General features: G+C 30.8%; 4 protein-coding genes and 81 non-coding genes across 85 annotated transcripts; 30 read left to right on the forward strand and 55 right to left on the reverse strand.

Annotated features, from left to right (window-relative positions):
* Positions 1-789: 789 nt before the first annotated feature.
* 21ur-10529 lies at positions 790-810 on the reverse strand. The gene has a single exon (NR_060452.1).
* Positions 811-878: 68 nt separating this feature from the next.
* On the reverse strand, positions 879-899 carry 21ur-2603. Its single transcript, NR_060453.1, has one exon.
* A 194-nt stretch (positions 900-1,093) lies between these two features.
* 21ur-8667 lies at positions 1,094-1,114 on the reverse strand. The gene has a single exon (NR_060454.1).
* Positions 1,095-1,115, reverse strand: 21ur-7453. Its single transcript, NR_060455.1, has one exon.
* A 236-nt stretch (positions 1,116-1,351) lies between these two features.
* On the reverse strand, positions 1,352-1,372 carry 21ur-10841. The gene has a single exon (NR_060456.1).
* Positions 1,373-1,381: 9 nt separating this feature from the next.
* haf-8 (HAlF transporter (PGP related)) lies at positions 1,382-7,290 on the reverse strand (the record flags this gene model as incomplete). The annotated part of the gene is made up of 3 exons (NM_070375.1): positions 1,382-2,296; positions 4,216-4,994; positions 7,083-7,290. 3 exons carry the CDS (start codon positions 7,288-7,290, stop codon positions 1,382-1,384), a joined length of 1,902 nt encoding a protein of 633 aa, NP_502776.1.
* On the forward strand, positions 2,051-2,199 carry Y57G11C.1139. Its single transcript, NR_060457.1, has one exon. It is a non-coding gene; the product is annotated as an Unclassified non-coding RNA Y57G11C.1139 (non-coding RNA).
* 21ur-3924 lies at positions 2,460-2,480 on the reverse strand. Its single transcript, NR_060458.1, has one exon.
* Positions 2,537-2,557, forward strand: 21ur-13950. The gene has a single exon (NR_060459.1).
* 21ur-9256 lies at positions 2,538-2,558 on the forward strand. Its single transcript, NR_060460.1, has one exon.
* Positions 2,712-2,732, forward strand: 21ur-7001. Its single transcript, NR_060461.1, has one exon.
* Positions 2,738-2,758, reverse strand: 21ur-5777. Its single transcript, NR_060462.1, has one exon.
* Positions 2,915-2,935, forward strand: 21ur-14964. The gene has a single exon (NR_060463.1).
* 21ur-1605 lies at positions 2,920-2,940 on the forward strand. The gene has a single exon (NR_060464.1).
* Positions 3,079-3,099, reverse strand: 21ur-8047. The gene has a single exon (NR_060465.1).
* On the forward strand, positions 3,293-3,313 carry 21ur-10591. Its single transcript, NR_060466.1, has one exon.
* On the forward strand, positions 3,334-3,354 carry 21ur-2154. The gene has a single exon (NR_060467.1).
* On the reverse strand, positions 3,441-3,461 carry 21ur-7648. The gene has a single exon (NR_060468.1).
* 21ur-3974 lies at positions 3,444-3,464 on the reverse strand. The gene has a single exon (NR_060469.1).
* 21ur-13406 lies at positions 3,612-3,632 on the forward strand. The gene has a single exon (NR_060470.1).
* 21ur-6305 lies at positions 3,627-3,647 on the reverse strand. The gene has a single exon (NR_060471.1).
* Positions 3,628-3,648, reverse strand: 21ur-10522. Its single transcript, NR_060472.1, has one exon.
* 21ur-6435 lies at positions 3,814-3,834 on the forward strand. Its single transcript, NR_060473.1, has one exon.
* 21ur-7341 lies at positions 3,917-3,937 on the reverse strand. Its single transcript, NR_060474.1, has one exon.
* On the reverse strand, positions 3,918-3,938 carry 21ur-5909. The gene has a single exon (NR_060475.1).
* On the forward strand, positions 4,107-4,127 carry 21ur-8473. Its single transcript, NR_060476.1, has one exon.
* 21ur-8259 lies at positions 5,241-5,261 on the reverse strand. Its single transcript, NR_060477.1, has one exon.
* 21ur-504 lies at positions 5,328-5,348 on the forward strand. The gene has a single exon (NR_060478.1).
* Positions 6,737-7,292, forward strand: Y57G11C.1132. The gene is made up of 2 exons (NR_060479.1): positions 6,737-6,936; positions 6,990-7,292.
* On the forward strand, positions 7,028-7,048 carry 21ur-8617. The gene has a single exon (NR_060480.1).
* A 5-nt stretch (positions 7,293-7,297) lies between the features above and the next one.
* On the reverse strand, positions 7,298-7,318 carry 21ur-493. Its single transcript, NR_060481.1, has one exon.
* A 361-nt stretch (positions 7,319-7,679) lies between these two features.
* Positions 7,680-7,700, forward strand: 21ur-3022. Its single transcript, NR_060482.1, has one exon.
* Positions 7,701-8,027: 327 nt separating this feature from the next.
* 21ur-6225 lies at positions 8,028-8,048 on the forward strand. The gene has a single exon (NR_060483.1).
* Positions 8,049-8,284: 236 nt separating this feature from the next.
* 21ur-63 lies at positions 8,285-8,305 on the forward strand. Its single transcript, NR_060484.1, has one exon.
* A 448-nt stretch (positions 8,306-8,753) lies between these two features.
* 21ur-10506 lies at positions 8,754-8,774 on the forward strand. Its single transcript, NR_060485.1, has one exon.
* 21ur-5907 lies at positions 8,755-8,775 on the forward strand. Its single transcript, NR_060486.1, has one exon.
* Positions 8,776-8,969: 194 nt separating this feature from the next.
* Positions 8,970-8,990, forward strand: 21ur-7624. The gene has a single exon (NR_060487.1).
* Positions 8,991-9,223: 233 nt separating this feature from the next.
* 21ur-12359 lies at positions 9,224-9,244 on the reverse strand. Its single transcript, NR_060488.1, has one exon.
* A 179-nt stretch (positions 9,245-9,423) lies between these two features.
* On the reverse strand, positions 9,424-9,444 carry 21ur-13693. Its single transcript, NR_060489.1, has one exon.
* A 206-nt stretch (positions 9,445-9,650) lies between these two features.
* 21ur-1299 lies at positions 9,651-9,671 on the forward strand. Its single transcript, NR_060490.1, has one exon.
* 21ur-2204 lies at positions 9,655-9,675 on the forward strand. Its single transcript, NR_060491.1, has one exon.
* A 228-nt stretch (positions 9,676-9,903) lies between these two features.
* Positions 9,904-9,924, reverse strand: 21ur-5722. The gene has a single exon (NR_060492.1).
* Positions 9,925-10,015: 91 nt separating this feature from the next.
* 21ur-1513 lies at positions 10,016-10,036 on the reverse strand. The gene has a single exon (NR_060493.1).
* Positions 10,037-10,232: 196 nt separating this feature from the next.
* On the forward strand, positions 10,233-10,253 carry 21ur-4750. The gene has a single exon (NR_060494.1).
* Positions 10,236-10,256, forward strand: 21ur-5753. Its single transcript, NR_060495.1, has one exon.
* Positions 10,257-10,384: 128 nt separating this feature from the next.
* 21ur-11739 lies at positions 10,385-10,405 on the reverse strand. The gene has a single exon (NR_060496.1).
* A 144-nt stretch (positions 10,406-10,549) lies between these two features.
* Y57G11C.40 (DUF19 domain-containing protein) lies at positions 10,550-11,605 on the reverse strand. Its single transcript, NM_001028353.2, has 3 exons — positions 11,453-11,605; positions 11,214-11,402; positions 10,550-10,812 (listed from the first exon to the last, which is right to left on the reverse strand). The coding sequence occupies exons 1-3, from the start codon at positions 11,564-11,566 to the stop codon at positions 10,570-10,572; spliced, it is 546 nt and encodes a 181-aa protein (NP_001023524.1). The 5' UTR covers positions 11,567-11,605; the 3' UTR covers positions 10,550-10,569.
* A 126-nt stretch (positions 11,606-11,731) lies between these two features.
* Positions 11,732-11,752, reverse strand: 21ur-15112. Its single transcript, NR_060497.1, has one exon.
* 21ur-1483 lies at positions 11,736-11,756 on the reverse strand. The gene has a single exon (NR_060498.1).
* A 553-nt stretch (positions 11,757-12,309) lies between these two features.
* On the reverse strand, positions 12,310-12,330 carry 21ur-3927. The gene has a single exon (NR_060499.1).
* A 48-nt stretch (positions 12,331-12,378) lies between these two features.
* On the reverse strand, positions 12,379-12,399 carry 21ur-1442. Its single transcript, NR_060500.1, has one exon.
* Positions 12,400-12,501: 102 nt separating this feature from the next.
* Positions 12,502-12,522, reverse strand: 21ur-1193. Its single transcript, NR_060501.1, has one exon.
* Positions 12,523-12,719: 197 nt separating this feature from the next.
* 21ur-8965 lies at positions 12,720-12,740 on the reverse strand. The gene has a single exon (NR_060502.1).
* A 141-nt stretch (positions 12,741-12,881) lies between these two features.
* Y57G11C.41 (DUF19 domain-containing protein) lies at positions 12,882-13,752 on the reverse strand. Its single transcript, NM_001028354.4, has 3 exons — positions 13,583-13,752; positions 13,353-13,541; positions 12,882-13,243 (listed from the first exon to the last, which is right to left on the reverse strand). The coding sequence occupies exons 1-3, from the start codon at positions 13,694-13,696 to the stop codon at positions 13,001-13,003; spliced, it is 546 nt and encodes a 181-aa protein (NP_001023525.1). The 5' UTR covers positions 13,697-13,752; the 3' UTR covers positions 12,882-13,000.
* An 84-nt stretch (positions 13,753-13,836) lies between these two features.
* On the reverse strand, positions 13,837-13,857 carry 21ur-6940. The gene has a single exon (NR_060503.1).
* On the reverse strand, positions 13,838-13,858 carry 21ur-10210. Its single transcript, NR_060504.1, has one exon.
* Positions 13,859-13,950: 92 nt separating this feature from the next.
* On the reverse strand, positions 13,951-13,971 carry 21ur-5563. The gene has a single exon (NR_060505.1).
* Positions 13,972-14,134: 163 nt separating this feature from the next.
* 21ur-2215 lies at positions 14,135-14,155 on the reverse strand. The gene has a single exon (NR_060506.1).
* Positions 14,138-14,158, reverse strand: 21ur-1537. The gene has a single exon (NR_060507.1).
* A 497-nt stretch (positions 14,159-14,655) lies between these two features.
* On the reverse strand, positions 14,656-14,676 carry 21ur-14572. The gene has a single exon (NR_060508.1).
* On the reverse strand, positions 14,657-14,677 carry 21ur-7279. Its single transcript, NR_060509.1, has one exon.
* Positions 14,678-14,864: 187 nt separating this feature from the next.
* 21ur-1135 lies at positions 14,865-14,885 on the reverse strand. The gene has a single exon (NR_060510.1).
* Positions 14,886-15,148: 263 nt separating this feature from the next.
* 21ur-651 lies at positions 15,149-15,169 on the reverse strand. The gene has a single exon (NR_060511.1).
* Positions 15,170-15,561: 392 nt separating this feature from the next.
* 21ur-3979 lies at positions 15,562-15,582 on the reverse strand. The gene has a single exon (NR_060512.1).
* Positions 15,583-16,082: 500 nt separating this feature from the next.
* Positions 16,083-16,103, reverse strand: 21ur-510. The gene has a single exon (NR_060513.1).
* Positions 16,104-16,361: 258 nt separating this feature from the next.
* 21ur-7543 lies at positions 16,362-16,382 on the forward strand. The gene has a single exon (NR_060514.1).
* Positions 16,383-16,935: 553 nt separating this feature from the next.
* Positions 16,936-22,088, forward strand: lgc-7 (Ligand-Gated ion Channel; the record flags this gene model as incomplete). The annotated part of the gene is made up of 6 exons (NM_070376.3): positions 16,936-17,056; positions 17,966-18,441; positions 18,610-18,714; positions 20,012-20,231; positions 21,043-21,265; positions 21,905-22,088. Exons 1-6 carry the CDS (start codon positions 16,945-16,947, stop codon positions 22,086-22,088), a joined length of 1,320 nt encoding a protein of 439 aa, NP_502777.2. The 5' UTR covers positions 16,936-16,944.
* On the reverse strand, positions 17,099-17,119 carry 21ur-4325. Its single transcript, NR_060515.1, has one exon.
* Positions 17,350-17,370, reverse strand: 21ur-4634. The gene has a single exon (NR_060516.1).
* 21ur-6733 lies at positions 17,554-17,574 on the reverse strand. Its single transcript, NR_060517.1, has one exon.
* Positions 17,701-17,721, forward strand: 21ur-2916. The gene has a single exon (NR_060518.1).
* On the reverse strand, positions 17,788-17,808 carry 21ur-2620. The gene has a single exon (NR_060519.1).
* Positions 18,462-18,482, reverse strand: 21ur-2128. Its single transcript, NR_060520.1, has one exon.
* On the reverse strand, positions 18,735-18,755 carry 21ur-1304. The gene has a single exon (NR_060521.1).
* Positions 18,736-18,756, reverse strand: 21ur-12869. The gene has a single exon (NR_060522.1).
* 21ur-6177 lies at positions 19,929-19,949 on the reverse strand. Its single transcript, NR_060523.1, has one exon.
* 21ur-2123 lies at positions 20,432-20,452 on the forward strand. The gene has a single exon (NR_060524.1).
* On the forward strand, positions 20,433-20,453 carry 21ur-13182. The gene has a single exon (NR_060525.1).
* Positions 20,488-20,508, reverse strand: 21ur-14037. Its single transcript, NR_060526.1, has one exon.
* On the reverse strand, positions 20,490-20,510 carry 21ur-8031. The gene has a single exon (NR_060527.1).
* On the forward strand, positions 20,544-20,564 carry 21ur-4896. Its single transcript, NR_060528.1, has one exon.
* Positions 20,892-20,912, reverse strand: 21ur-2677. The gene has a single exon (NR_060529.1).
* On the reverse strand, positions 21,790-21,810 carry 21ur-3981. The gene has a single exon (NR_060530.1).
* 21ur-12822 lies at positions 21,791-21,811 on the reverse strand. The gene has a single exon (NR_060531.1).
* On the reverse strand, positions 21,793-21,813 carry 21ur-9911. The gene has a single exon (NR_060532.1).
* Positions 22,089-22,102: the final 14 nt, after the last annotated feature.

The raw sequence follows: 22,102 nt of genomic DNA on the forward strand, positions 1-22,102 counted from the left end.
TAAAAGATGTTATCGAATACAAATCAATTTGATATCTATTCTACAATGTTAACCAAACATAAAATCCCTATCGTCCCAATTTTTAAAATTCTCAAAAACTACTATTTCTCAATTATTCGCAAGTATGGAGCAAGTTGAGCAGTCAGTATTTTTTATATCTTGGAACACAAAATATTAAAAAGTAGCGAACGTGAAAAATTATGATGAGAAAGTCACATTTCTGTATTTATCATTTTCTTTCCCGCCATTGTTTTTGGAAGGATTTACACTAATTTTGATGCAATTTCAATTTTCAGGCCTTCAAGGAAGCTTTTTTTCAGAATTTTTTTCACTATTTTTGAGGCTGGTGAAATTGCTCCAAATGTTGATTTTTGTAAATTTTTGATAATTTTAAAGGTGTTCAGTATTAGGTAAAGATTCTAGAAGCTTTTCGAAAATGTCATCTTTTTCTAAAAAATTTCTGGATCTCAGATTTTTTTCAAAATAATTACAATTTTCAAAAACCTTCCAGAATGCTAACCTTTCAAAATCCTTTCAAATCATTGAAAATTTACAAAAATCAACATTTGGAGCATTTTTCACGGGCCTCTAAGTAGTTTAAAATGCGTATGTTTTCGTTGAAAAATTTTTAAAAATTGATGCTTCTTGGTTCTTTACATTAGCAAGTATTTTAACGAAACATTGCTTAAGTTAGAGTTTGAGACAGAAATGTAACAGCAAAATTCTGAAACAGCACATTTTTCAATTTTTTTTCGTTGACAAATTTTTAAAAATTGGTACTTTTAAGTTTTGAATAATACTCTCGTCAAAACACTCTCGTTAAAATGTTGCATTTGAAAACAGGAAACGGAAACTGTTTCTGATTATAACATTTTATATCATCTCATTGAAATGCCTGAATATAAAGTCCTGCCCAGAGCTATTATCACAGGAAAGTGAAACGGTTACAAGAAGATAATATGGTTTCAGCGACAACTTTTAACACTGGTTTTGAATTAATGACCTATCACAAGGATTACATCATTTTTTGACATTTTCAGAATAATTATATTTCCTTTTATGTAAGGAAATTGGGATAAATACAAAAAAAACTTGTTATTACTACTAACTAAGAATCAAAAAACAAAAAAAGGACAAAAAATATAAGCATAGTGCAACAGTTAAAAAATATTTCTATCATCAATTGAACCAAGTTGCTTGCTAACTAATTTGTAGTAGAGTGTTGGATCACTGGCTGTTCACAAGGATTTCATCAGTTTTAATTGTAACAATTTCAGAATATATTATATTTCATGCTATTCATGTATTGAAATCGCAATAAATACAAAAAAAAAAAAGTTAACTCATCAATAAACTTGGTAATTAGAAAAAATCAAAAGACCTAAAAAAGGACAAAAAATATTAGCATATCGAAGCAGTTAAAAATATTTGTATCAACAATTGAACCAAGTTGCTTGCTAACTAATTTGTAGTAAAGCCCATCCTGATTCTCCATCAATTCATCATGACATCCCATCTCCTTCACACTTCCATTTTCAATTACAGCAATTTTCTGGGCTTTTCGTACAGTTGAAAGGCGATGTGCAATCACTATAACAGTACGTTCTTTTGCACATTTATTCAATGCTTCTTGAACCATTCCTTCAGATTCTGAATCTAATGCTGACGTGGCTTCATCAAGGATTAAAACACGTGGATTTCTGATAAGAGCTCTTGCGATTGCAATTCGTTGCTTCTGACCTCCAGACATTTGAACACCCTTCTCTCCACACTTTGTATCATATCCATCATCCATTTTTGACACAAATTCATGAACATTTGCCATTTCAGCGGCTTTCAACATAGCTTCTTCTGTTCCATTTTCAATTCCAAAAAGAATATTTTCTCTGATAGTTCCTGAGAATAATGTTGGTTCTTGAGCAACAAGGGCAATATTTGAGTGATAATGTTGATGATTAATATTCTGAATTGGAATTCCATCAGTCAATATTCTTCCAGATTGTGGAGTATAAAATTGTTGAATTAAAGAAACCAAAGTAGATTTCCCATTTCCACTCGGTCCAACCAAGGCAACAGTTTTTCCTGATTCAATTGATAAGTTGATTCCATTTATTACATTTACTGTTTTCCGAGTCGGATATGCAAATTCAACTACTTCAAACTCAATTTTTCCTTGAATTTCTGGAGTTTCAGTCCCAAAATCATAGTCAAGTTGTGGTTTTCTATTGATCAGATGTATCACTTTTCGGGATAGACCAATGGTTTTCATGACGCCAGAGAATAGGGAACTGAACGCCTGAAACATTGAAAGTTTGAAACATTGTTACTGCTACCACTGTTGATACTCAAAAGCTATCAAAAAATTTCCGATCTCTATCTATATCATCTTTGAGAAAATAACTTTTTCACTAGAATAAAACTACTTTTTAATGTTATAGTTTTAGTTTTAAATCCGAAAAAAAATTGGAATTGGATCGAGAGTAATTTTTTGCATTTTTATTGAATTTGTAAAACTACTGAAACAGTTAAAACTTTATTTGCCTTGCAACTTTGAAAAAAAAGAATTGGATACATTTAAATTTGCTAATTTAATATGATTTTAAACAACATAAAAGCCTTTTCCTTACCAGTTTCAAAAACTTTTTTTTTAAATCTTGATATTAAGCCTGTTTCAAATGGGGCTCTAAAACTGAGAGTTTTTGCAACGTAGTTCCACTATTTTCAATTTCGAAAGATTTCTGATTTATGGATGAAATAATTAAGAAGCTAAATTTCTCAGTTAATTTAAAAACTAAGAGAAACAGTCAAAATTTTTGTTTTCAATTTTCAAGAACGTTTAAATATTTTCGAGAAAACATAATTATAAAAATTTGTGTTTCACGAAGTTAATAAATTTACGTAAAATTCAATGGTTTCTGCTCGATAGAGATACATAAAAAGCTTGAAACAAATAACTGCTACCACTGCTACTTAGACGATACTCGAAAGCTAACAAAAAATTTCCGATTTCTATATCATCTTTGAGGAAATTACTTTATCACTAGAATCAAACACCTTTTTAATTTTATAGTTTTAGAGATTTAAAATCGCAAAGCAAAAGTAATTTTTTTGATTGCTCACTGAATTTGTAAAATTACTGAAACAGTTAAAATTTTATTTGCATTGCAACTTTTAAAAGTAAACGAATTGGTTCAAATCTGTTAATTAAATGTGATTTTAAAACAATTTTTCACCTTTTCTTTGCCAGTATCAAAAACTTTTTAAAAAATCTTGAAATTAAGGGTGTGACTGTTTCGAATGGGGCTCTAAAACTGAGAGTTTTTATAGCATAGTTCCGATATTTTAATATTTTCAAATTCAAAAGCTTCTTGATATATTGAAAGAAGCAGTAAAAATCTTGAGAAAATTCATCGCAAATTTATATTTTGAGCTGCATAATTCATCTATTTTTCATTTTCACACTAACTTTGATAATTGAATAAAACAATTAAAATAAATTTGTCAAAACATTAACAACCAATTGGGCAAAAAAATCAGTTTTGTAATTTCACACATTTTTTTTTAATATTTCAAAATTGTCAGTTAAAAAAATAATTTGTGATCGTAAATATTCATGTATTACTTGTGCCTGATTTTTCACCATTAAAATGAATTAAATTTTTAAAAATCTCATTGAATACTGGAAGAAACAGTGAACATTTTGTTTCCAAATTTTTTGAATTTTTCAAGGAGCTCCCTTTAAAATTAATTTTTATTCAAAAAAAGTATGTTTTACAAAACTGTTAAACAACTTCAATAAAGCCAAAATTTTGATGAACAAATTGTGAACTTTTTTGAAATAGGTAATAATTGTTCAAGGTTCAAAAGTTTGAGTTGTTATTTTAAAAAATACAATTCAGTGGTTTTTAGGTTTTTTTTTCTAATTTCCTCTCATGGAATTATTTTTGCAATTTCTCATTGAATTTGAAAACTACGAGAAACAGTAAAAAATTGTTGTTCAAATTTCAAGAACGTTTTAATATTTTATCTTAATGAGAGAATATAATTATAAATAAATTACTGTTTCACGAAAGTAATAAATTTACGTAAAATTCAATGGTTTTTGCTCAGACTTTCTTGTTCTGATTGATTATTATTTTGTTTCATTAACAGTAGTTTAGAGTATGTGAATGCATTTTTAAAGGTTTTTTTCATTCAAGTTTCAAATAAACTTACATTGATCGCAGTATGAAGTCTCCAGTGATAAAAGATAAAAGTTAGCAATGCCTCCGGAGCCATTCTCCCATTTAATGCCAAATATCCTCCATATAAATATCGAATAACATCTTGCGAACGTAACATAAGAGCCCAAAAATAGTTGTAGATAGTTCCAAGTGTCACAGTCTTTGTGCTAATCTTGAACCAGTCTTCCGTATTCTTAGTGTATCGTTTTTGTTCGAAATTCTCAGCAGCGAATGATCTAACTGTTCGGATAGCTGAAAGTACTTCTTCAACAGTTTCATTTGAAGCTGCAGTTGCATCATTTTCCTTTTCTGATAGCTTCTCCACTGCCAATCCATAATATCTTGTCATTAACAGAGTAATTGGAAATTCAATGAATGAAGTTAATGTCAACTGCCATGAATAACAAAACATGATTGGAATGGATCCAAAAAACATGAATAGATTGTTGACAAGTGTTTCAATGTGAACTGGAAGAGTATTTGAAATGGATTCCGAGTCATGTGTGATTCTTGACACCAATTGTCCTGTTTTATTCTCATCAAAAAATGAGATTTCCTGATGGAGAATTGAACGGAAAAGTTGGATACGAATATTCCTTGCAGTTAACTTTTCAGCGTATTGCATGAAAAAGTAACAAGCCGATTTGCATGTAGCTTCTGAGAATTGGATGAGTGCCAGCAGTAGGCAGGCTCGTTTGATAATATCAAAAGATTTCATTTGAATCGCATTTGTCATCATTTGACCATACAAGGCTGGTTCGATAAGGTTCACTGAAATTAGTTAGCTTTTTTCAAGATCTGCCGTTTTAGCATTGAATTCTGTATGAGAAAATCTGATTTTGTTTATTCTTAAGTGCTTTCAGTACTTTTTCTCGGTTTTCAAAAAAAAATCGATTTTACTGGGAAGCATTTCGGTTGCAGTTTTGTTCCTAACATTGCGGATTGTGGCGGTTTTTAAAAATTTCAAAACGGTGGGAAAATTTGAACTTTAAGTATTTCGATCATTAACGAGATAGTGGGATTAGAATAATTCCAAAAACATATTGTTCAACAAACACCTGTTTCATCAATATCATAAAACAGTACAATTTCTGAAAAAATTGATGAACGTTTCATTGGAATACTGCGAAATTGCTAATTTTTTCATAATTATAAAAGTTTTCTGACCTCATAAACTATTTTCTTGTAACTTCTAAGGTTTGATTTCTAAAACAGTTTTAAAGAAGTGTGAGGATATTACTGGGAAGGTTAGTTTATATTTATGCACTCAATATGGTACACGGGAAAACCCCATTATGGACAATTATTTGGGCGGGGGAATTCAAAAATCGTTGAGCTGGTTTTTCTTCCATCTTACCAATTTTTTCTTTTTTCTTTGTTTCAAATGCTAGTTTTACAGTGCGTGTCAATGCTATAAGACCCCCCCCCCCCTCATTTTTTGCAATATTGGGAAACTGAATTTTTTTTTTTCAAAAAAGACCAGCCAAGAGAGTGAACGTTGAGTATACACGGTATCTACTCAATTGTGGCATTTCATCTTTATAATTGATATTTATATAGAATTACAGTAATACAACCTATTTTGAAAACATTGAAAGCCATAATAGCCAACTATGCTTACTACACTCAGTTAGTGTTAGAGCGCTTTACGGACCGCCCACGGATCAACTACGGATGATAGACAAAATGGTTGTTCAGAGGAACAAATTTTTTCATGAAAATTTAGTTTTTGAAGTACCACTTGGCTAATTGCAGCTATTTGGCTAATTTTTTGCCTGATTCAAGGTTTAGTTTTAAAAAGTGCAGTTTTGCCGACCGGGATGGTTAATTTACAAACCATCTACGGACCGGCTACGGCCAAACTACGGATGATCACCAAAACTGAGGATAAGACGAAACATTTTTTACATGAAAACAGAGTTTTTGAAGTACCTACGCTTTCCTTTAGCTAATTTGAGCACTATTTCCGTGCTCGAACCTGAAATTTTCTAAAACAAAAATTTGGCGCCCGGGACGGTTCATTTACGGTCCGTTTACGGACCGGTAACGGCCCAACTACGGCTCAGGAGCCATCTCGGTCGGTAAATAGGGTTTTTGCTCAGAATAAAGCTTTTAACGACGTAAAAATGCTTAAATTAGCCAAATGATATCATAGGTATTAAAAAAATTGCGTTTTGATAAAATCCATTTTTTCCTCTCAAAGGCCATTTTTCACATTGCCCGTAGTTTGTCGGTAAATGGTCCGTCCCGCTTTTCATATCCGTAGTTCACCCGTAATTGACCCGTTCCGGTCCAAGATCCGTAAACGGACCGTACCTGTCGCATTGGATGCGATTCTTCAAAATTATTATTTCCCGTTCCCATCTTGGTTGACTCACAAATTTTATGTTCCCATTCCCATACATATTTTTATTACCATATTCCCCTGCATCCCTCACGCCCCCTGCTAATCGAATTAGGAGGCTCCTATGAAGGAGCCCGGTATTGCAGAATAAGACAGAGTGAACAATGATATAGCCCTATTCCCTACCGTTCCTCCGAGGCCCAACTTCTCCTTTCGCCAATTCTATAGACAGTCCCTTACTTCCCTTTCCCTTATTCTATTTAATAAATATTTGGTTGGAACAACTGAGTAGTTATTATCTTCCTTGTCCTCCTACCGTCAGGAGTACCCGTTTTGCCTGTGATTGACGCGCACTGTAGAACCGATTCTGTGAGTTTCATACCCATTACTCCATTTAAAAAAGTAAGTTTTTACTGTTTCAGCAATATTTTATAACCTTTTCAAGGGAAACTGATTTTATTTGTTTTGCATAGTTGAAACAACTGTCAAAACTGAATTGATTCTCAAACACTCACAAGCACAATCCAGAATCAGAAGTGTATATGCTGGAACAAACCATCTCCACTGCTTCCCACATAACTTCACAATTTCCCATAAATGTTCGGATAATGGGAGTCGGTTTTCTTCTTCATCGTCATTTTTATCCACGATTTCCCCGGCAGCGCCTGTATTTATATTTATTAAATCTGAAAAAGGCACTGATTTTGAACAACTGATTCGCATATTCTATTAAATAACTGGTAAAATGAGAACATATAACGAACAAAAATTAGTTTTTCACAACTTGTTGAAACAATTTTTTTCAGAAGTTAAATTATTAAAAAACAACTATGTTACAAACACAGAGAAAGAGAAATTGGATAATAATGCGCCCGACATTTACCGGTATTTCTTCTGCCGGCTCGGAAAGTAAATTAGTCAGATTTTTGAAAATTAAAGAATAAATTCACATGATGTTTTTTAAAGAGTTTTTTTTAAAATTTTTCCTGATTGAATGAAAATTACGACTAGTAAAAAAAGAAGTAAATTAGAAATAAATTACCACTTTTAATTTTCAAAAAAGTTCATTTTCACCAAATCTGTATTAGGCTCACACTTGTGCCAAAAAACATTTAATATAATTGATTGTGTTTGTCGGTTTGTAGGGAAACCTAATCTTACTTAGGCTAGTTCAATATAAAAAAATCAGGTAACATTTTCAAAAATTTTATATTTACATAATTGTAAATATTATTAAGAGTAAATATGATTAAGAGACTATGATTAAGAGCGTGCTGACGTCTCATATTTTGAGCGAAAAAAGTCCCGCATTTATTGTAGATCACACCAAAATGGGACAGCATGACACCACGTCTAAGGAATTTTTCTATAATTACAATCAAATTTTTTTGATATTCCAATTTCGAAGACTGGCCTGTTTCAGTCTGTTCATAAGACTGCAAAGGGGTAGGTGGAAACGAGAAAAAGAGATGCAGAGAAAATAGTGTTCCAACAAGTTTATACTCATTTTGATTACGATAACTAGACTTAAACTTCATATATTCATAAAATTCTCAAAGAAAATTTCCGAACATCTTCAGATATGGCTAATTTTATACCAATAAGTTCTTGTGACACGATTCGTATGGAATCGTAAATTTAAAAAACAAAAATTAAAAAAAAATAAATGGCAGTTTCAATGAGATAACTTATGACTGAAATTTTGTATTGTTACTATTGCATTTTTAACAGCCTGAAACTTAAAAAAAACATAACAGCATAAAAAGGTAAAAGTATCCATTTTTGAAATTTTCATTTTGAAATTTTTTGACGGAAAAAACAACCAAAATTCAAAATACGTGTTCCAAGAATCTCGTTAAAAACGCCTAGTTTTTGATGGTTTTTTGCATTCCTGGAATTTCAAACAATAAATAAATTAACTTCAATTAATATCTTACTACTTTTTCAAAAAATTGTTTTATAAAATTTGGTCTGGCAACCGTTGTACTACCAAGTTTATACAGTCAGGCTGCACAAAAAGATCATCCACGTGTTATTTCTGATAGTTCAACAAACAAAAAAAAACAATACTAACACACTCTCAGTCGTATTTCTTCCGGTTTTATAAAAATTATCATAAAGTACATAGCTAAAAATGTTACTGTTTTAATAAATGCATAAATTTTAACCGTTGATTTGCTTGCTTGTTTTGTCCTCAATCACCGTGTTTAAAATTTCCGCTTGCTTAAAAAGTTTCAATGCAATTTATTGAAGAAAATTTTTTTTTTTAAATCTAATTTTTGTTTTTTGTATAGATTTTCATTTCCACTCCACAAAGAAAACGTTTTCAATGTTGTTGTAATATTTGAAATTTAACACTGTTTTAACATTTAAGTAAATTATTTCTTAATTTCAATTTGTAATTTAGTCAAGTAAAGTAAACTAGAAAATGTCTTTCTGAAAAAACCCTTCATTTATCTCATCTATAATAGTTATGGAATTATTTTTCGGAAATTTGAAAAAGAAAAAAAAAGTTTGGACACATACAAAAAAGCCTAAAAATAAATCCCGTCCATTAGCTCTATTTGCTCTATTGAGAGCTAATCTTCACAACGGCTGGACAAATGAGTGAAATGAGTTCTGATTGAATTATTTTTAATTTAAGATCCTAATTGATAACATGAATTGAAATGAGTGAATGAGAATTTTTGAAAAGTATTCTTTTCACACCAATTTGGAACATTGATTCTTTTGTTTCTACATAATTGAACGCACTAGATGCTTTAAAAAACGCATATAACGAGATGAGATTTGACTTAAACTCTCTGATCAAGTTTTTATAAAAATGAATTTATGAAAAAACGAAATAATAAAATGAAACCCCAAACCCTTGTAGAGCTGATTCATTTCATTCAATTGCAAAAAATAATAACATTGCAAAACAGTATTTTTGAAAATAATTTTGAATTTAGCCCGAAAACGGTTCTAATTTGAAATAAGGGTCTTTTGGAATTTTTTTCGGTTACAAAGATTACAAAAAGTCAAAATATAATTTTTCACTGTTTCACTACATGCATTTAACAGAACTTTAGTTATTGGACTACTTAGTTGATTTCCTAGTTGATTTCATTTCTTAAATGACCATTCATCAACCACAGAAAACTTGTCAATTTTGGCCGCTGGCTGACTGAACATTTTCTGCAACACGTGCATTTATTTCTAGGGTAAAATTAAAAGTGTAAGTATTTGGCTCGAGGGATTGTACTGAATCTGCTGATAGAAATTACGAAAAATTAGTGGAACACCTTTATTTCAATGCTTTCTTACCTTTCACGAGATTTAAATATACTTTTGTTAGTTGTTCTCTTGTGACTTTAATTAATGTAAAATCAGAATAAATTTTTTAAAAAACTTGACTAAAACATTATGTGATAGTAATTTGGGTCCAGACACATTTCTGGCGGAAGGGGTATTGATACCTTGATACCTAACATAATTCTCGATCCTGTGTTCATATTTGAAAACATGCTGTGACGGTTGATTTTTGATTTTCGAAAATTACTTTTGAGTATTATTTTTTGTATTATCAACAATGGCTATTAAATAATTTTTAACTACCAAGTATTGCTTACATATTTGAACTATTTCATCTTCATCATATTAACAGTTTGATTTGATTTATTTGTTGACGAAACATTATGATCACTGATATCAAAACAAAGAATTGTTTTCCAAAGCTTTCGTCCAAGCTAATGTTAAGACACTGCTTTGCGCTGCAGTTCTCACCTTACTCGTTTTCTTGTTTTGTTCCCCATTTTTATCCTAAATACAAGTCGCAGAAAACATTTTTGGAAATGTAATATACTCACATCTTTTTAAACTATTTTGAAAATACCATGAAACAGCTTTTTTTTTTCATTCGTAATAGCTTTTTTAGTTTCTAATTTTGAAGGATACTGTCACTAAATCTTCAAAATAATACAATTATTCTACGAAACAGCAATATTCGTAAATTTTCCCACTTTATTGAATAAAATCAGCCTTTTTGAAATCTGAAAATGCTTTGATATGATCCATTTTCAGATTGCAGATTTCGATGATCAAATTGGAGAAAGTTTTGAACTTTTCGACATCCTCTTGGGTGCATGATGGCTGCTTAGCCAAGTTTTCCTCGATGCAGGTAACAAATTCCGAATAACTCGAGCAGGATTGTTTGGCCGCTTTTGTGCTTTTTGCACATTGTTGCTTGACTTTTGAGTATACGTTCTAAATATTATTATTTTGAATAAAATATTATCTTTATCTTTGTGCGCGAATTGATTCAAGTTAATGTGACATATTATAGTTTCACTAGCTTTTTTCTAGTTTTTAGTTACAAAAACTATTCTTTTAAGCAGAAATGCATTATATATTTATCGAAATTTAGAAATTATTGAGGTGACTTATTCTATGGAAAAAGGGAAGAGAAACTATAGAGAAATAACTGGAACAAAAATACTTGAAATCTATCTTATATTTCAAAATTTTGAATTGTTATAATTGAAATTTTCGTGAAATCTGGAATATAACTTGACAGAAACAAATCATTATTTTAATCTATTTACATCTGTAGTTTATTTTATTTGAAACTTCCTTTTTGTTTTACTTTTTGAAACAAATAAACTCACATTTCCAGTACACCAATTAATTTTACTCAATTTTTCGACAAATTCCAATTTTGCGGAATCCATTTTAACAATACTCTTGGTTACATCGCACTGAAGCTCGCCAGTGCATTTTCTAGATTGTTCGACAGTTTTCTTGTTTTCTTGAAATGTTTTCTCGTCGGTGAACTCGTAAATACTGGGAGAAACAATCTGAAAAAGAGCTAAATCATAAAAGAAAATATATTTTTGTGACCGCTAACCTTAGCACAATCCACAGCTCTTTTCAATTCTTCTCTACATTCCTCGTGAGTTGGTTGTGCAAATACTCCACTAAAAACCAGGAAGACAATGGAAAATTGAAAGAAGAAGCTCATACTTGTGAGCCAGTCGTTTTAATATGTCTGTTCTTCAATAAGAACCTCTAGATTTTGTTGTAATAAAGGGCTCATTTTGACCTCTGGCTCCGTGAGCCACATGTCGTGAGCAGCTATTTCGGTGGTTTCAGGAGGAATGAGGATTTATGTTTTTGTTTTTTTGTACATACAAAATAAATACCGTGATTGATTGTTAAGTTAGAGTTTCACTTGACTATAAAATAGTAATGCAGCAGTAGAAACTTTTATCGGCGTATGAATGTTTACAACAGGGGTGTGCGGCAAATCTCAAAATTTGCAGAGCTCGGCAAATTTGGCAAATCTACTTGCATATATGAAATTTGCCGAGTTCGGCAAACGGCAAATTCGGCAAATTTGCCGCACATCCCTATCTATAGTGCGACATATATCTGTTATTTGGTACATAGCAACCTACAGTTTTTTTTTTGCTTAGCTCTGCATCGCCCCTTCTTTCTGTGTGTAACTCTAGTCCCAGCCGCTGAGAAGCGGAGTTAAGCGGAAGGACTGTATGTTGATATGTGCCAAGTTACAGATATAGATTGCACTATAGAATTGAAAGAAGAAGCTCATACCTGTGAGCCAGTAGTTTTGAATCGTCTGTTCTTTTATAAGAAACTCCAGATTTTGTTGTAATAAAGGGCTCATTTTGACCTCTGGCTCCTTGAGCCACATGTCGTGAACAGTTATTTCGTTGGTTTCAGGACGAATGAGAATTTATGTTCTTGAATTTTTAAAGTATTCGATTGTTCAGCCCGAATTTCACTTGACTATAAAATAGTAATGAAACAGTAGAAATTTTTAGCCGTGCATGACTGTTCACACTGTTTCGAAACTTTTTACACTTCTAATGTGAAACAGTCGAAAATTGAGAACTAATAGTGAATTGAAAAGACTTTTAGCGAAATTTCAATAATTTTATGCCCAGTTTGTTATGAACAAGATTTCAAAAAACTGACCGAATATAAGAAGATAGTGCAACAGTGAGCTTTTACTTTTTCCAAATTATATTTTACAACCTAGGAAGTAGGACCGATTTTTCAGATTTTTTTCAGTTTTTTTTCTGGAAACCAAAAAAAATGCGACTGTAAAACAGGAATCATGTTGCATATTGGAAATTTTTTTTTCAAACTTATGAAGTGTGTTTCACCATCAATTAATATTTGATGAATTCCAAAACTTTAAGTCAACTCCATGAAACTGTAATCCACATTTCCGTTGTTTTTTTTTGCTTTAGAATCTGGTTCTCACCTGAATCCTAATCGAGAAATTGAGGAAAGTATATTTTTCAAAAAAAATTTAAATGCTCAAATAACTTTATTTCTCGGTTTTCCGACAATTTAAGACTTAGAACTGAATATAGAAACAAAAAATTGCAATTATAAAGGGAAACAAAAAACAACAAAACCACATTTTCTATTGAACAAGGTTGGCTTTATTAAAAGCCTTTATATCTTTGGCAAGTTCAACGTTGTTTTGGCACATTTGACCAATTAAATTGGAAAATGTCTTGAATTTTTCGGCGTCACTTTTGGTGCATCTTGGTGTTTTCTCAATGTTTTTCTCGATGCAGTCCTGGAACTCTCCAAACTTGAAGCAAGATTCGTCTTTAACTCCCGTGATATCGGCGCACTCTTGTGAAATGTATGTGTAGACACCCTGAATTAGTTTATTTTAAATATTTTTTCCAATATTTGTTTTTTTTCCAGAAGCTTAAAGATGTATATTTGTTTAAAATTCAAAAGTCAAGAATACAGAAAAAACTTACAGATCCAGTGCAAGAATAGATTTCGTTCATTTTCTCAGCAAACTCCATTTCTGTTGATTTGAATTTCATATAACTTTTGGTGAGATCACAATGCAAGACGCCAACGCACGTCTGGACTTCTTCAATAGATTTCCTATTTGGCAGAAATGCTTTGTTGTCGACGATATCAGAAATTCTGGTTGCAAGATTCTGAAAGCTTCTTTACGTTCATTTTTCAAGCTTATCCTTACATTATTACATCTCTCCAGTTTTTTCCGTTCTATTTTGCATTCTTCGTGAGTTGGTTGGACACCAAATACTCCAAGAAATAAGGCAAAAATGAGAAGATAAATGAAAAAAGACATAGTCACTTTAATCTACTCAGACGGCTGTTCTTTTATGAGAAACTTCGGATTTTGTTGTAATAGGGGGCTCATTTTGACCTCTGGCTCCTTGAGCCAAATGGCTGAAGCGGCTTTTCTCTAGTTCCGGGAGAAAACGAGAAGTTTTGGTTTTGTTTTTCAAAATGAAGATGGTTCATAGAGACCATAAAACATAGAAGTCTTAAAGCAGACAAAAAATAAAAAAAAATGAAAAAAATAAATTAAGCAGAAATTCAAATTTTTGTATTTCAAATTCAACAGATATTCAAAGAAAACTAGTTGAATATAAGAAGAAGCTAAAAGAGTGGATATTTCACTTTCCAATTGATCTTTTACAAAATATGAAAAAGTTTTTTATCCAATGAATTTCTCGTTTTCACTCTTTCATTTTTCTTCTCGAAATACTAAAAAACATATTCAATCTCAAGATTGGCTGTGTAATCACTGTGTAAGTACCAAATGCGTTGTTTAAATTAGCACTTCGTAGCAGCATATATTTATGCGCGTGTTTTGAAATTTTATTAAATATTTTTTGTTTCATCACAAAGAAAATCGAGTTGGTTTTTGGTTTTAAAGCTGGAAAACCTAAGTTTATCAGACAATTGCAAAATTTAATTCAAAATATGCAATAATGTGAAAAATTCGTTGCCGACAAATTTTCAAAAAAATAAATATTTTTTGCCACTTGAAAATTAGACTCAATCATAGCTGGCTCGTACCACAAGTGGTTTATTATAAGATAACAAAAAAGTTGAAGAAATACATAGAAAAAAGTCTGTGAAAGTTCTGAAATCTCTTGAAGTAGTCGAAAAATGAAAAACAAATTGAGCAGATATTTTAATTTGTTCTATTTTAGCAAATTTCAGAAATTCAATTTAAAAACAAAATAAAACCGTGGCTCTTTCATGTTTCCAAATCTCAGTTGAAAAGTATTTTAAACAAAAATTTAATTGTGTTCGTAAATCAACGTCAAAAAACTGACTGAATATAATAAGAGAGGTGAAGCAGTAGCTTTATTTAAAAAAAAAAACATATTTCACAACCTGAGATGCAGGTTTTAATTTTTTTTGGTGATCCATGGAATATCCGTATTGATTTTCAGTTTTCTACTATAGTAAAATATGTTTTTTTTTAGTTTTCAGTCATACATAGAAAAGAAAGGGACACAGCATTGTGTATGTAACCAAATGTATTGTTCAAATGAGCACTTCGAAGCAGCACATAATTTTGGGCGTATTTCGAAATCTTATAGTAATTATTTTCAAAAAATCCCAACAAAAAAAAGCAAGAAAGTTTAAAAAACAAAATTTAAAAAAAAATTGTGTTTTAGTTTTAAAGACTTGTGTTGCTTTCCTGGATTTTTCTCAATACATTCGACAAGTTCTCGAAATTGAAATTTTGTGCACTTAAAATTTCTAAAAAAAGGCGTGAAAAGGGTAACAGGGTGGCCTTGCAATAATTTCACTTTTGAAACGTATATTAAAATTTTTTATTGAAACAGTAAAATTTTAAAAAGAGGCAGTTTCAGATTTTTATTATATACTTCTCACAAGATATGAGAAATAAGAAAAACTCACTTAAAAGGAATCAGAGTAACCTGTAGTTTATGAGTTGTCAAATGACGGAAAAGTTTGGCAAATTAGATAGAAAATGGGTTGTTATGTGAGATAAAAACAAAATATCAAAACTCGATTGAAAAGTGAGTGTACTTTTGACAGAAGTTCAAAGAATTGTGGTTTTTTTTCTGAGAATAAAATTGAAAATGAACCTAAACTAAATTTTATGGAAAAAAAATTCCTCATTCTTGACGGTTTCATTAATCTTCAGATGGAAAAAAGATTTAAATAACCGTTCATTTATGCAATACAACATTTTGAAACAGTAGATGAAAATTATCTAAAAAATCTGAAACAGCAATTTTTGTTAAAGTATCAACTCTCATTTTCTTTTATGCAACAGATTTTATGCAGCAGCATTTATTTTTTTTCCTAGAAAAAATTATGTCAAAAAAGAAGGTAAGAGACATAATGCCCTTTGAAACCAGACTCAGCGTTTTTTCTTAATAAAACAACCGTTTGTTCCGCAGAGCTTCTCTTATTTTTTTCGAAGCATTCACCATGTGCTACGGAGTTCTTGGAGTCCTAGCACAGCACACAAAATGCAAATAAGGGGTGTTTGAAGGAGAATGCACAATGAAGCACAATGGATTTTTTAAGTTCAAAAACTTCGAGGGATTTCCTTCAAAAATCTGAAAGTTTATGACGAATCTTCAAGCATCGATGTTTCCGCTGAATTTGTGCTTCAAATATCTAAGGATCTCCACTGAATTAAAATTGAAGAATTTTATAAATTTACAAGTATTTGTAGAGAGTTTTTATTATTAGTGGGATTAAATCGATTTTTTTTTTAATTTTATTAAATCGACTTTGTAAAACTCTAGAAGTTTAAAATAAATGCGCTGGCACTGGAAATTAACTGGAAATCTAAGATTTTGTTGATTTATTGTTTGAACAAAAATTGCGAGCTCAATCCGAGTATATTATGAAGAACACCCTAAGTTTATAGGAACTTACCACACAAATTCCCACCAAAAAACTTTGAGTGTTTTGATAATGTGTTAAAAATCAAGTATGAAAAAATAGCGTGTTTCAGGGATATTATGCTTCCGAATTTACGCGAAAATTAATAATTACTACTGTTTTCGTTCATCGCAAAGACTGGAAATATAAAATTCTCCAATTCCTAAAAATTTCAAATTGTGAGCATAGACATTTATTATTGTTTATTATTGTTGTTTTTTATCAATGTTTATTTTTACTTTGAAACCACCACTACACTTTTTCTGTTAAAAAATAAAAAAAAAGTAAATTTGTTTTTTCTTGAAAATTTATTAACTTGAAAATTTACTAATTACCAAAAAAATCCGCCAATTTTCGAAATATTTAATTGGCGACCATTCCTGGTTCATTTGGTTTCATTCGACCCTTGGCTTTTGTCAGCTTCAATTTTATAGTTTAAATCTAGAACATAAGAAATCAATATGTCTTCATTTAAGCTATAATAATTAATGTGCTTCACTTATGTTCTCTGTTCCCAGGCTATACACATTTTTTAGGTATCAGATTACACGTAATAATTGACCTCTTCTATATGAACACTTTAAGAATACCTAATGTGGGAATCAATGGTTCAATGTTATTTTGACATTTTTTATTTGAAGTATTCTTTCAATGAATTTTTATGACTTTAAATTTGTATTTTATTTGGCTATATCTTGGTGTAACTTGTTGGAAGTTGATGGGATTACGGTAGCAGAGCAGTTGAAGGATGTCCTTATGGAAGGTAAGATATATTTTGCTTACATTTTTGGAAAAATTTAATCCTTTAATACTGTCGTACGGCAAATTGTTAAAATAATTTAGCGTCCTCCAATTAAACGGAGTGTGAAACAGAAATTTTTTAAAAATCTCAATGTTTTATCATTTTGGTTTCTTTTTTATTTTGAACTTTCAAAAGCATATGAATCATAGAATTTAATGTTTTAGAATGTTTTAGAATGTTTTTAACGTTCTGAATCTAGCATTTCCCTTAAAATTAATGTTTGAAATTACTATTTTTCACTTTCTTATTTAATAGATGTTGAACATAGCGGCACAACACTTTCTCTAAATTCATATTAATAAAAACACTATGTGAAACATGATATCGTTCTTATTATTTTTTGTCTGTCGAATTGACAGTGAAACTTTTAACTTAAACTTTTGAAAATTCATGAATTTTTATTTTTATAAGTTTTTAAGAATTGAAAAAAACTTTTCTTTCGTCTTTTTTAGCTCTTATAGTTAGGAAAACATTGCTCAGCAAAAAGAGGAGTTGGTCCTAAACATTTTTGATGAACTTGAAACAGCAAATTTAATTGTTTAGATATTAGAAGAAAAATGTTTCACCTTTTCCATAAAGGTTCGAAACAAAATCTTAAGAATCACTACGAGTTGTGCACTTTGGAAAATTTTTAGTGCTTTGAAACAAGGAGCTAAGTCCCACACGATTTAGCAATAGAAATTAAAATTTTTCTCGCCAAAAGACTCAACACAGTAAGCTAACAAAGTTATCAAAAAAAAATATAAATCTGCTGAAACGGTAAATTATTTCCGGTAGTCCGAAAATTATGTTATTGTTATTCATTTTGGTTTTTAATGATCGTAATCAATAAGAAATCATATATCAACAACATAGGAATTAAAATTCCAGGTTATGACAGCTCAATCCGCCCAGTTAACAATGAGAGAGACATTCTTATTATCAATATTTCAATGAATACCATGTCTGTTCTAACACTAGATCCTGCTGAAGAAACCATCAATTTCTCATCAGAATTTATACTTCAATGGAAAGATGAATTCCTTTTTTGGAACAAATCAGACTATAACATCACTTGGCTGAAACTCAAAGAATCATTTTTATGGACTCCAGACACTACTGTATCTACAAGTATTGATACTAATTATCTGATAGATGCTTCGGAAAGATATGTATCTGTGAAACACGATGGAACAGTTCGACAGAGTATTTATGCTGTTTTTACGAATCTCTGTGATATGAACGTTGATAAATTCCCATATGATCAACAGACATGTATGATTAAAATGGGTCCATGGAGTTATACGACGCAGGAGGTTACTTGTATTGTTGGAAGGGATATTGCGCCAAATGACACTGATTTCGGAGTAAGTTTAGTTGGAGGAAGTTGAGGAATGGAATAAAGTTAGTGATTTCAAGTTTGGGCTTAGAAGTCTTAATAAATCTCAGAAACGGTAATTTTTATTTAGGTTTTTGAAGAAATAAATATTCCTTTTTTGTGGTGAACTCTTGACATTAGATAATTTTTGTTCTAGGATTTTCATGGGAATTCCGAGTGGGACTTTGAAGGAATTGTCAGTTCTGTGGGAGAAACAGAGGATCCAGATGTTAATTTCACATTTTCGGAAGTTCATTTTGCGGTGAGTATTTTTCTTGTTGGTGGAAGGAAACATAGTTCGCAATAAATAATACAAAAACAGTGTGTATATTTATCAAAAATGTAAAATGGAACAAATTTGAATTCATAATTTGTTAGCATCTTCAATTCAAAATGTCACTTAAAACTTTGGATGTAGGCAAGATCGCCTTCAGATGAGAAATGCGATAACTTTTGTGCCATACTGGTCATCTAACACATTCTGACAAGGGAACCCTTTCAGCTCGTCTTCTGACTTCCGAATGAAACCTATTATATTTGCAAGAAGACCTTAATAGAAGGTCACCTCAAAATTTTTAGGACCAGAGGAGCACTTTGAAGCAGGTAAACATCGATCTGAAAAGCCCTATGCTCGAAAAACGCATTCCCTTCGGATACCTTTATCTCCGTGAAAAAAATTTTTATGGCAAAGTGATCAACTACAAAGTTGTTTATCATAACTTAAAGTACAACTTTGTAGTTGATCGTTTTTTATAAAAAATTTGTTGGTCGAGATATGATCAGGAAAAGAAGATAAAAATACGAGTATGAATGTGCCGGACTTTACACAACTTTATCTCAACCAACAAATTTTTTGATAGAAAAGATCAACTACAAAGTTGTACTTTGAGTTATGATAAACAACTTTGTAGTTAATCACTTTGCCATAAAAATTTTTTTCACGGAGATATAGGTATCCAAAGATCATGCGTTTTTCGAACATAGGGCTACTACTATTCCTCAATTTTGGATCTTAAACTTGTTTTTGAACATTCTAACTATAGAAATCTCCAGTTTTGCACGGTTCTGTAACATCTGGTCCGTTTTCCGAAAGTTTTCCAAAATTTTTTTTTTTTTGAAAAATTATGTAAATAGAATGAGCACAAAAATCATGAAAAATTGAAAAAAAATGTCTGAAAACGAACGACTTTGCTTGTACATTCATGGGAATGAATGTGATAACCGTAAAAGTTGGAAAATATGAATTTTCAGACAGTTTCCAGACTTCCATGAGCGCGAAAAAAATCAAAAAAAAATTAACAATGATAAAAACCGAACCTTTTTGATTGACGAACCGTTTACCATTCCGCCACCCCTCTTCGACTTTCATTGCTACTTATTATTTATGTTCTACAAACTTCTCACTAATGCGAAATTAGTGCTTATGAGCAGTACAAAATAAGAGGGATTCGAGTACAATTTTCAGATCGATGTTTACCTGCTTCAATTTTGAGATGACTAAAAAAATTGAAAATCTCGAACTCTGATAAAAATATTCTGAAACCGTAGTAATTTTTCAGTTGACCGTAAAACGGCGACCTCAATTCTACGTGTGGGTACTGCTTATTCCAACATATATTATCACAGTTGTTTGCATTTTTGGATTATTTACCCCAACTGCCAATCATGGATTACGAGAAGAAAGGGTCAATTTGGGAATTACAACACTTTTATCATCTGCTGTTATCTTACAAATTGTTGCTAATGCAATGCCAAAAACTTCAGAACTTCCACTTTTAGGTTAGTTTTATTGCATTTTCAGATGGTTTTACTTGATTCAACACAGATAAATTGATGAGATGATGATTTTTTAATTTACCTTTTTGCGGCCATTTTGTAAAAATTAAGGCGCGCGCATTTGATTACTATTAATTAATTGTAATTAAATTTGTTACAGTTTCGGGTTGCTCTTTTAAACAGTGGAATTTTTGCAGAATTAATTGGCTGTGAAAAATACTAACAAGCAAAATATAAATAGTTTAAATTTTGAAAGTTGAAAGATAATGTTTCGCTGAAATAATGTGTGCATTTACAAGTTTGTATGTAAAACAGTATGCTGAAACAGTTTATGGTTTTTTTTAATGTAAATTTTTTAAATAACTTTTTTTCTTTTTACTATTTGCGCTTTGGTGGTCATTTTCTCTAAGTATAATTTGAAGCAGTTTTAAAATATTTTAAAAAATTAATTTCAGTTTTTTAAAAATAATTTTGTGAATTGTGAAGCAGTCATGTTTGGTTTGCATTATTTAAAAAAAAGAAATCAACTTCATTTTTGAAATAAAAATTATGAGTAAGGAAATATATAAAAATGTTATACGTTCAAACTTTTAATCGATAACTGGAAATTTGAGATTGATATAAAATCTCCTTCTGACACTTGAATATTTTTCTGAAGAAATCTGATAGTGAGTAAAGATGGCAATGACAATTGCCAAATCTGAGGATTAAATCGGTTGGGCGAAACATTGCGCAATTTTTTGAAAAACAAAAGTTTTATTCATGATAACTTCACATATCATCCATTTTTCTATCTAAAAACTAAGTTTTCCAGGAAACTTCATATTGGCTGAAATCTTCGTAGTCGCGATTGGTGTACTATTTGCAGTTCTCGTATTAACCCTTCATCAACGTGCTCATACTCGAGAATGGAGACCCCCTGCATGGATGTTATGGATACTTCGAATGACTGGATCATCAAAGTTCTTGTCAAGAAATATTACGAAGATTCGACATAAAAGTAGTACGGCTGAACGGATTCATTATACTGGAGAAGGGTAATTATTTCGGAAAATATAGGAAATAGAGGTTAACTTCTTTTGAAAACAACCTGAAACAGTTTTCAAATTCAAAATTAAATTTTTTTTAAACTGAAACCCCTGAATACTGGCTAAAATTCCCAATAGTTAATGATTTTCCGGATTAATTAATTTTCTTTTAAATTTGTTGAAGAAAATTCTAGAGCTAAATTTTTAACGTCGTATCGAAGAAGTGAATTTTTGGAAATTTTGTATCCGCACCAGAGCGAGAGTTATAAATCTTCACTGTTACAATTTTCAAATTGAAAAAATAGAGATACCTTTGAATTCAAAAAATGAATTATTCCAAAATAGTATCAGCCCAACAGAAACACAAAAAAAAATGGAAATCAGTGGTGAAAAGAATAATTTTTTTTCGAGGCTAATTTTTCTGAACTAACCAACTTTTTTTTTAAATGATCGAACATTTCTAAACCGCGTAATTTTTTAAAATTACAAGAAATGACACAAAATAATTTCTTTCTCACAAAAAAACGGAATATTCAGGTCCCATCTAGAGAACAATAATAATTTTATTCGAAGCCAATTTTTATGAATATATCAAAACAGTGGGAAAAATGGAAGAATTTCCACTTTTTCAAATAAATATAATTTCAGAGCGTATCTGTTCAAAAACCTCGACGAATCTCTTCAATCAGTGCGTGAATATATTCAGGAAGAAGATCGAGACTATTTCAGAGAACTCACTTATGTCAAATTTTTTGATCGATTGGACTTTCTTCTTCTTTTCATTTTTCAAGTTGGAAATGCTTTGGTCACTTTATTCCTTGTTAAACAATAAATTAAATGTTTGGT

The sequence above is a fragment of the Caenorhabditis elegans genome, chromosome IV, assembly GCF_000002985.6.
Source record: "Caenorhabditis elegans chromosome IV".
Taxonomy (NCBI): Eukaryota; Metazoa; Nematoda; class Chromadorea; order Rhabditida; family Rhabditidae; genus Caenorhabditis; species Caenorhabditis elegans.